This window comes from Otolemur garnettii, unplaced genomic scaffold (genome assembly GCF_000181295.1).
Source record: "Otolemur garnettii isolate 467f Iridium unplaced genomic scaffold, OtoGar3 scaffold00006, whole genome shotgun sequence".
NCBI lineage: Eukaryota > Metazoa > Chordata > Mammalia > Primates > Galagidae > Otolemur > Otolemur garnettii.
Window position 1 is genome coordinate 26,247,751 of NW_003852401.1, and position 10,849 is coordinate 26,258,599.

General features: G+C 43.0%; 1 protein-coding gene across 1 annotated transcript in view; it reads right to left on the reverse strand.

The window, feature by feature from the left end:
- Positions 1 to 10,849, reverse strand: part of DOCK8 (dedicator of cytokinesis 8) — a 217,001-nt gene that overhangs the window by 124,591 nt on the left and 81,561 nt on the right. The window contains exons 7-9 of the mRNA XM_012814018.2: positions 8,487 to 8,572; positions 3,165 to 3,231; positions 649 to 798 (exon numbers count right to left, since the gene is read on the reverse strand). Of these exons, the coding sequence (XP_012669472.2) occupies positions 649 to 798; positions 3,165 to 3,231; positions 8,487 to 8,572 (303 nt within the window). The remainder of the gene's footprint in view (positions 1 to 648; positions 799 to 3,164; positions 3,232 to 8,486; positions 8,573 to 10,849) is intronic.

Below are 10,849 nucleotides of genomic sequence, written 5' to 3' on the forward strand. Positions count from 1 at the left end.
AAGATCCCTTAGGAATGGTTTAGTGCCTTCCTTGAAATAATTAGTGAGTTTTCTGTATTAGTTCACATAAGAACTGGTAGTTACAAACACCCGGTACTCCCCCACCTCCCGGCCTTGTTCCTTTTCTGCTAGAGACACACCTGTTCCCCTTGATTAGAAGCTCCCTGAAGCCTTCACCAGCAGCAGATGGGGGGTCATGCCTCCTGTATAGTCTGCAGAACCGGGAGCCAAATAAACCTCTTTTCTTTGCAAATTACCCAGTCTCAGGTCCTCCTTTTTAGCAGTATAAAATGGACTAACACAGGTACATAAGATGGGCCAGGCTTTATTCTGTAGTTATGACTAGCCACTGAGGTCAGTGTGATAATCCCCACTTTTCAGAAAGGTCAGGCAATTACCAAAGTCACATAGTTACTAAGTTGTGAAGCCAGGATTCAAACCTGGGACTGTCTTGACTCCAGAACCATAGTCTTTCTAGTATCTAAAATAGAATTTGTTTGTAAGGGAAAGGGGTAAGTTGAGAAGGGAATGATGTGAATCTCACAGAGGACATGTAGACATGTTCTGATGTCTGTCTCACCCCAAACGTGCAGGGAATAATGCAGCAAGGGAACATCGGGGGGTGCCAATCAGAATGGGGTTAATTACCTTGACCACTAGGTAGATGTCTGAGGACGGGTAGGAGACTGAGAAGACGGCAGATCTCGCCTGGCTTGATGTGGCAACGGAAGGCGTGTGAGTTCGCAGAAATGCTTTGAACTGGTCCGAGTTCAGGTCACAGTGAAAGTTTTCTGAGATCTATAAATGAGCAGCAATGTGAAAAATAAGTTAGACCTGCTGTATCCATGGTCTAAACATGTTAAAAAAGAGTGAAAACACCATAAAGAAATTCCACTGAAAGAATAAGTATAGGCATAGATACGGTTTATGACAAGTGGCTGCCGGAAAATCTAACAATTTTTTTTTTTTTTTTGAGACAGAGTCTTACTCTTTTGCCCTAGGTAGAGGGCTGTGGTGTCATCATAGTTCATAGCAACTACAGAGTCTTAAGCTTGAGCAAGCCTCTTGACCCAGCCTCCCGAGAAGCTAGGACTATAGGCCTGTGCCACAAAGCGCGGCTAGTTTTTACTATTTTTAGTAGAGACCAGGTCTCACTCTTGCTCAGACTGGTCTCAAACTCCTAAACTCAGGCAATCCACCGCCTTGGCCTCCTAGAGTGCTAGATTACAGGTGTGAGCCGCCATGCCTGGTCCTGACAAATGGTCTGTCACAATTTCTAGATATTTTGGAGCCATTGGAGAGATGTTCCTTGAAACATCAAAATGTTTCTTAGCCCAGCATTCCCTGAGAGTCAGTGAAGTGCTCGGTACCACCACAGAAGAGCAGGACATTGCTGCCACCCTCAATTAGTTTACAATCAAGAATCAGAGAAAAAGCAAAGTAGCTAACTACAGTTAAAGCAGAATAGAAGTCACCAACGGCACACACAGAAGCATGATGGAGTTCTAGGGAGTGACAAGTCATTTTCAGTTGGGGTAATGAGGAAACTTTTCAAGGAAGAAGCCCTGGAGAGAGATAGGCCTCGGAAGGAGATTCTGATGGGAAGAGGTAGAGGGGGAAGGTGTGCCAGGGAGAGAACATAGCATGGACAAATAACATCTCAGGGGTTGGAACGCCTGCAGTGAGCTTAGTTAGCAGGGGTCCAGATGGACCCTGACTAGGCTGCAGAGGGAAAGAAAGTCTATGGAGAGCCATGCTGAAAGTCTGATAGGGAAGCTAAAGAGTTTGTTCTTAATGTTGTAGATAGTGAGGCGCCATCAAAGATTTCGAGTAAGAGCATAACATGAACGGTGCTCCGTGGCTCACTTGGTGCAGTTATGTAATAGCTACTGCAGAGCTGGGTTCTCCCTTCATCTCTAAGACAGCTTTGGTGGGAGGTGGCTGCCGGGGCAGATGCTACATTTACCAGCCTCCCTTGCAATGAGGGGGGATCATGGGACTAAATACTCTCCAACAAATTGTGAGCTGAATAGAAGGGTCCAACTTTCAGGCCCTCTTTCCCTGTTTTCTGAGGCATCAATGGCAGTGACAAGAGTGATTTGTGGAGAGCACAGATTGAAGAAGGAGGAGCCATGGCCAGCCTGGGTTCCTGAGTGACTGTGTGGAGCAGAGGGATCAACCCCCCACCCCCACCCCACTCCGAGTTTGGATTGTAAAGAAACAAAGAAACTTTTTCTTTTTTTAAGCCAGTGGTTTTCAAAATGTGGTTCCTAGACCAGCAACTTCAAGCATGACCTGGGAACTTGTTAGAAATGCAAATTCTTGGGCTCTACCCACCGAATCCAGAACTCTGGGGGCAGAGCCCAGCAATCTATGTTTTAATGAGTCCTCCCAGGGGTTTAGATGCATACTCAAGTCTGAGAACTAACTACTCCTTTAAGCCACTGAATTTCGAGGTCTACTGTTATAGCAGTTAACCTACCCTAATACAAATCTCAGTGACTATTAATATTTATCCGAGAAATATATGTTTCCTTAAATACAGATGGTTATGGGCTCAGAGGGGGCAGAAGTATCTCTCTTACTCTAGGCTTTGCTAGTGTTATCCCCTAGGAGTTAGAAAATGACTAAACATTAAAACACTCATGGAAAAGTCTTGGGTCACTGTTTCCATTAAAAGCACATTACATTTGGTAAGGTCTTTGCCCTGCGGCAAATTTAGACTTTTCCGGCACAAGATGATTCCCATTTGTGACGAGCCCATTTCACAGTGCAAAGGACTCTCAAACCCAGGAAACATGACATGCATATCCAGGCTGGTTAAACACATTTAGGTTGGTTTGTTTTACACATACCCCCACGTGTTGACTATTTCACTTCTCTCCCTGTCCCAGCCAGAACACCACTTCCAGCAGGCCTTCCCCTCCAAGATTCTTCAGAGAACAAAAAAGACGTTCCCAGATTATTGTTTAAAAAATTGCAAAGGTTGAACAGAAAAGAACCCATTAAAGGTCATTTGCTTTCAAATCTGATGTACATTTGTTGCATAGAATTGAAATTTAAGAACATAAACCCAAGGAATCATGACTAATATGTGTGCCTCAGGGTGTGCAATTTGCACACGGGCTTTCTGTCCCCCCGCCCCGTACTCTTTGCTTTCTTACCTTTTTCCTTTCTTTAACATCATAGAGGGCAATGCTGGCAAACAGAGGCTCAATTTCAATCTCAAACCTACAAGAGAGAGAGAGAGAAATCTATAGGGCTTTAATTTAGATAATTTTGAATCTTTTGAAAGTTCCTGGATATAAAAACTGGTTCAAAAAGGAAATAGATCCCAGAAGTATTTAGAAAACTCCAGATATATCAGAATTAGAGTGGGATATTAAAGGGGAAATATGGGAGGTTAATGGAAGATTCTTAATCCTTTGAAATCATAGTGAATGTTACCAAAATGGGGTGGATGTTTTGGGGATGTCTCCAAAATTTGCTTGCAGGTAGCACTGCAAGAGAGAGTGGCCTGAACGAACCTTTAGCCCAGTGGTTCTCAGCCTTCCTAATGCTGTGACCCTTTAATACAGTTCCTGTGGGTCGCGACCCACAGGTTGAGAACTGCTGCTTTAGTCTGACCTAGCTTCTTACCACTGTACTTGCCATGTTTTCAGAAAATAGATAGTCTTTGTTATAGGTAATGGATCTGTCTATGTTTTCACTTTTTACTGGTTTTCACTTTTTACTCAATTCTAAGGGATGGGGCTCTTTAGACAGTAACAAAAGAAAAGTTCGACTGCTTTCCAGTGGGACGATCAGAGGAAGATTGTGTCATGACGTGGAAGAACGTCTGGCCCTTCCTAACTCCATTACTGAGGTGGGGGAAGGGATTCAGCACAGCAGATAAACACTGAGGTGCCCAGACCCCACCAGAGCTGGAAGGAGCCCTTGTATTGGCCTTAATTTTCAATTTCCTTGGAAATGGTGAGACTGAAGAGAACACGTGCCTACAGCAGAAACCCAGCACCTCACTAGGTGCACAGGGAACACAAATAAGCACTGTCCAAGTTTCTCAGCTTCACAATCGTGACCTTGGACACTGCCTGCGGAGAGAATCAGTAGACGCCCTTGTCCACCATCACTTCAAAGGTCATGCAAAGTAGGCCACATTTTGTCTCCAGGCATGTGTGAGACGACGGCCTTATCATTGGATAGATGTCTCAAAAGAGGACTTTTTAGAAGAATATTTGGACAGTGTAAGCACAGACAAAAAGGTTAGTTGGTCAAATGAGGTGGCTTGGAATACTGGCAGACTCAGAGGCCACTGAGTCCGAGAGACCTGGGCCCTGTTCCTCTTCTACCACCTGCCCGGACTGGGATCCTAATCAGGTTACTCACCTTCCCCAGTTCCATTTATTTATCTGCCCTTCCCATTTTCCAGGATACTGTAAGGTTCACATAGGGCGATGTGTGAATGTACTTTAAAAACAATGTGGAGCAGCATCGATATTCACAATAGCCCCAAAGTGGAAGCAGCACCATTTGCACAACAGATAAATGGACGAACAAACTGCTCTTTTTATATATACACATACATATGTACATATAATATTCAGCCTTACAAAGGAAGGGCATTCTGACAGAGTCTACTGCAGGGATAAACCCAAGGATGTCATGCTAAGTGATGTAAGCCAGTCACAAAAAGATAAATATTTTGTGATTCCTCTTATACGAGGCTCCGAGAGTACTCAAATTCAGAGAGACAGAAAGTGGGATTGTGATTGACAGCAGCTGGGGAGTCAGGGAATGGGGAGCTAGTGTTTAACAGGTACAGGGTTTTGTCTGGGAAGAAAAGTATTTCTGGAGACGGATAATGCAAATGTACACAGCACCATGGAACTGTCCACTAAAGGTGGTTAAGGCAGTAGATTTTATGTTATGTGCATTTTACCACCAGAAAGCCCAAGGTCGAGGATTTCCGTGTTGATTCTTCCAATTATCAGATCATAGCACATTAACCGGGGCCCTCCCTGGGCCTAGGCTCCCCAGCTCTCATCAGGTTGCTCCCTAATACCCAAAGGGTCTGAATATTGTGACTTAGGTAAGCACTGAGTGTTAAGTTTAAGAAAAAGAGAACTATTTTTTTTTTTTTTTGAGACAGAGTCTTACTATGTCACCCTTGGTAGAGTGCTATGGCATCACAGCTCACAGCAACCTCAAACTCTTGGGCTCAAGCGATCCTCTTGCCTCAGCCTCCTAAGTAGCTCGGACTACCGGTGCCTACCACAATGCCTGGCTATTTTTTTAGAGGCACTCTTCCTCAGGCTGGTCTTGAACTCCTGAACTCAAGTAATCCACCTGCTTCAGCCTCTCAGAGTGCTAGGATTACATGTGTGAGTCACTGCACTTGGGGGAGAACTGACATTTATTAAAGACCTAACAATTATGCTGTGATAAGTGCTTCACACAAGTCAACCTTTTTACTTTTCACGACAGTGTAAGGCAGATATTATCCACATTTTATACATGAGGACCACAAGGTTCAGAGAGATGAAGGAACTTGCCAAAGGCCACAAAGTTAGGAAGTAGCACAATGAGGGTTTGAGCCCAGCTCTTTCTGATCACAGGACCTAGGCTTTTCCCACAAGTGTTTCTCCAGCTCCCCAGAAAAGCACTATTCTGAAGCACAGGAAGAGTTTGTTAGCAGGCAGTTTCTTGGTACCACCTCCTGAACCAGAATCTCTTGAAGGAAATGACTATGGGAGGGCTCCCAAATCTACATTTAAAACAAACTCTCTGGGTAAATTTTATGCATGTTAAAGTTTTTTGTTTTTTTGTTTTGGTAGAGACAGGGTCTGACTCTGGCTCAGGCTTGTCTTGAATCTCTGAGTTTAGGGCAGTCCACCGGCCTCGGCCTCCCGGAGTGCTAGGATTACAGGCATGAGCCACCATGCATGTCAAAGTTTTATTACCAAGAAAACTCCTAAGAGCTGAGGCTACTTTGGATAGGATGGTATTAAATCTTAAAGTAAAAGATTTCCCCACTTAAAATACAAAACAGAAAAATATTTTGTTGTCATCCTGTTTTTTCTCAGTGCTTTAAATATTTGGAGAATTTTCTCCAGTCTAATTCTTTCTATATCCTCGAGGCTTTATTTATTTCTCAAACGCAATACAGACACAGTTAAAAAATCTCCACAACTTAAAAAAAAAAATTCCCTAGCTGCTAAAATCTAGAGCATTATAAATAGAATTCTGCATATCAAAGTCAATGGGGAAACATCTGCCATTAATATTATCCTTAAATTTTTACTATTCAGACTTTCACATTCTAGGTTTGCCAGTAAGACTTTGCTTCCTTTCTTTTTTCCTGTTTACTTGAAGTAGTTATACCTAGTGCCCTTTCTTTGGTCGATCTCCCCCTTGTAGGTGTCTGTTAGTATGTGAGATACTTGAGCAGGCCACGTGCACTGGGCAAACACATCCACTCCACTTAATTTCTGCTTTGGCAGTTGAGGGAAACATCACTAGAGAGTGGACTTGACACTTGTCATTAAGAGAAATCCAAGTGACTCCATTTTTAAAAAATAACATGTGTTTATCTTACTGGGTCATGTTTTCCCACCTGTGAGAACAGCTGCTTTTTACTTATTGGAAAGGTCTAGAAGGCTTGGTGACAAGCATCCTCCAATCCCAAACGGCACAGTTGCTGCGTCTAAAAGTAGCCTGGTTGTACATCCTGTGGGGGTAGGTGGGAGCTGCGGACAATAGTGTGGACGTCCTGGACAATGAAGAGGGAACAGCACTTCCACTCAGGCCCACTGCGGGCCTGACGGGCTGGGAGCTCTCACTTCCGGGTTGGCTTGCCAGGTTGGAGTTCATCTTTCTGTACCCATTACTTGATCCAGAGCTGGTGTGTACAAGACAGAGGCCCTGGTGCCCCACTGATAGAACTAGCTGGGGGCTACAATATGAAGACAGCACTCACACCCGTGTGGGCAGCCATGCTAGCTTGTGTTCTGAGGCAGAAGAAGTTGGCAGAGGCTATATGTAGAATCACAGAAGCTTATAGTACATGGGAACTTTAAGACCACGTGGTCTAACAATGTCATTTATAGGTAAGAACTCAAAATCTCATGGATGTCTCCCAGGATTGAAACATAGTCTTGAATCTAGAAGTCAGCTGCCTAAAGGCAAACCAGGTGCTGCTTAGGGGACCGAGGAACTGGTTTCAAAAGATGGCTCTGGGCAACGCCTGTGGCTCAAAAGAGTAGGGCGCTGGCCCCATATACTGGAGGTGGCAGGTTCAAACCTGGCCCTGGCCAAAAAAAAAAAGAAAGATGGCTCATCCTCCTAATAGCATATGAAAAAGGTTGTGGTTATGTACTTTTGCTTAGGTCGAGTATTTACAACTTTAACATTTTCAAAAGGGTCCCTGGGTTTATCCCAAATGGAAAAATTAATTCTCTAAAGTAGCAGCCTTCAAAGAGGAAGAGATGTGGAAGCACTCCAGTGGGTACACAAGACACGCCACTGGAGAAAGAAAATGCTAGATACCTTTAGTACACCCTTTAAAATTTCTCATGTATGTTTTATAATGTGGATAGCATTTGAATATGCTAGTACAAAACAAAATTAATACACTTACACAGAAGACACGTGACCTTTTAACTATAAAAATACACAATGGAAAAGATGAGAGACAATTGCCTTAAAGGGGATGTGACAAATAATTGGCCCGCAAGATGAAACTGAACTGTAGACATGTTTTGTGTGGTGTTTAAAAAAGAAATGAGAAGATATTTAGGGAGCCAGGGAATTATGCTGGAAAATCTGGGTTTTTAGCTTTTATCAAAAAAAGAAATAAGACAATTGAAAAAAATGTTTCCTTGGATGGCAAGAGTTGGCTGCAGCTAGTAGTGGGAGCCCCCCTTAACACAGTTTGCTGCAGTCTCCACCACTCCCTTTTGTCTCTTGGTACTAAACTGGGCTTCACTTGCATTTATTGTTCTATTTAACAGTGGTGTGCTGGTAAATATTTAATAAATTATCCCTGGTGGGGGGGAAGGGTGCTCATTTGTAGCATTTGCTGATTTCTATGTTGTCAATACTTTCCCCATGGCCAATTTAAAGTTACTGATGCGATTTCACTGAACATGGAATTTTCAGCTTTTGTCAGTTAGTAGGCATGGACTCCAGCACACCACTCATTTTGCTGGGGTTTTTTCTTAATGGAGGCCATTCACCTCAGTTACCTGACATGCCTGACCTTGGTGACATCTGTGTTTGCCTTCCTTATTATAGAAGAATGACTGTCAAAGCTTGGTAGGAACAGAGGTCAGGAACAGACCCCAAACTCTGCCATTTCTATGGCTGCCCACTGTTAAAAATGTGTTGGGAGCTCCTCCCTGATTCAATCTCTCATGATAAAGACATAGCTTGTCTCTAAAAGGCGAGAGAAATCTCCAAGCAGTAGTAGTGTGCTTGCTGATACTTACTTCAGAGTCAGCAACTTCATCAGGATTCTGTTGCCCAGATGTTCCTTCGGACATTCTGGTACCGGACGTATTTCCACAGCATCCTCCTATTATTAACCACATCACAAAGACATCATCAGTGAACTCCATGAGGAACGCAGGGATGGGAAGGCTGCCGCCCTCCATGGCTCAAGTCAACTTCCATTTGTTTTATTTCTAATAGCAGAATAACCCGCTGCCTTTTACAAGAGGTTTACAAGTTTGCCATCCCACCCCCAGCCTTCCAAGTCAGCATTTACAGCAAACATTTTCTCCTTTCAGAAAAGCAAGCATTTAAGACAAAGAGACTGAAGGAGGAAGGAAGGAAATGTGAACATGGATATGGCTTAGTAACATCCACCAGATGGCATTGCAAAATCTTATACCTATTGTTGCCTTGTGTTTTTTTCCTTTTTTGCCTGCTCTAAATAGGCAGTAGCATATTTCTGGTGCTGAGGGCTTGCTTAGTGACTAGGTGAGCTTCAGCCTTGAGATCTGAGTCAGGCGGATCTTACAAGAGCCTCTTCCTCAGTTCACTGTTTTCTTAAGTAGATGATAGAGATTTGGGATTGAATTTATAGGTTCTATATAGACATATCTAGGTAGTACTGGCTAAAGTTCTAGGTACAAAAAAGCTCAGCAATGACAACAAATTAAGAGCTGTATCTATTTTACCACACAGGGGCTAAAGACTTACAGAGAAGTAACAAGACACGATTGAAACTTTAGCATTTAAATCTGAACTATCACTGAATCTTAAATACATTCACGTTTGCGAAATCAAACAGTACAAATCCCTGAAAACTTTAATTCCCACTCTGGCGGTAGGTTATCCAAACGCGTGAGCAGTTTGCGGCTTGCCAAGATCCAAATGAGTCATGTCTAATTGTCTTTTCCTGGCTATAAACACTGGGAGCTTCCCACCAAATACCTGATAGCAACCAACCACATTTTTACGATAGCAGTAAAGTCACCTTCCTGGGAATCTGTACCCAGTTTGGTGGGATGATTGAAGTGGTAAACTCACCACTACTCCAACCTCCCTTTCCCTTTGGCCGGCATTCTTTGTGGTTCCGGCTGGCCCTCTTGCTGGGTTTGTTTCACAGGAGACACTGCTGTGGTGTCTACTCGGAGCCTCCTTCAGAGGAAGCTGGAACTTTTAAGGATGATCAGAACAGACCCATCTGAAGGGAAGGGTCTCCACACTGGAAAACTACCTCATGGTGTGGATTCTTAAGACTACTTTTGGTTTGGATTCTAATCTTTAGAATCCATTTTTTGGTTTTGTTTTATTTTATTTTATTTATTTATTTATTTATTTTCACTTCTACATGTATTCTGTTGTCCAGGCTGGAGTGCTGAGGCACGTGATCAGTTACAGCTTATTATTACCCTGAACTTCCCGGCTCAAGCGATCTTCCTGCCTTGGCCTCTGAAGTGGCTGGGACTATAGGCCTATGTTACTATGCCCAACTAATTTTTTAATTTTTATTTGTTTATAGAGACAGGGTCTCACAATCTTGCCCAAGATGGTCTTGAACTCCTGGCCTCACAGGATCCTTCCACTTTGGCCTCCCAAAGTGCTGGGATTACAGGTGTGAGTCACTGTGCCTGGCCTACAATCATTTTTAAAAAAAGCTTTTCACTGGAAAATTCTAAACATACAAAAATAGAGAGAATGCTGTTAATACCATGAATCACCATTTACTCATCACCTAGCTTCAACAATTTCAAGTCATGGCAGCTCAGTTTCATCTACATTCTCACTTACTACCTTCCCCACTCTATACTGGATTATTTAGAGCCAAGTTCCCAGGCATTATATAATCTCATGTGTTAATATTTCAGTCAGTACATTATCTGTAAAAGAGAAAGACTTTTAAAAGCACATAGTGGTTGGATGGTGCCCGTGGCTCAAAGGAGTAGGGCACTGGGCCCATATACCGAAGGTGGTGGGTTCAAACCTGGCCCCAGCCAAAAACTGCAAAAAAAAAAAAAAAAACCAAACAAACCCCCCCCATAATGGTAATGCCATTATAACTCCTAGAAAAATTAACAATTTCTTCTTTTTTTTGGAGACAGACACTCATTTTGTTGCCCAGGCTAGAATACCATGGTGTCAGCCTACCTCACTGCAACCTCAAATTTCTAGGCTCACACAATCCTCCTGCCTCAATCTTCCAGGAGCTGGAACTATAGATAGGTGTGTGCTACCACACCTGGCTGATTTTTTCTATTTTTAAATATATATTTTTTCTTTTTATTGAATGGTAACTATGTACATTAATGCACTTCTGGGGTACAGTGTGGGGTTTTCACATGCAATCTGAAATACTTCCATCAAA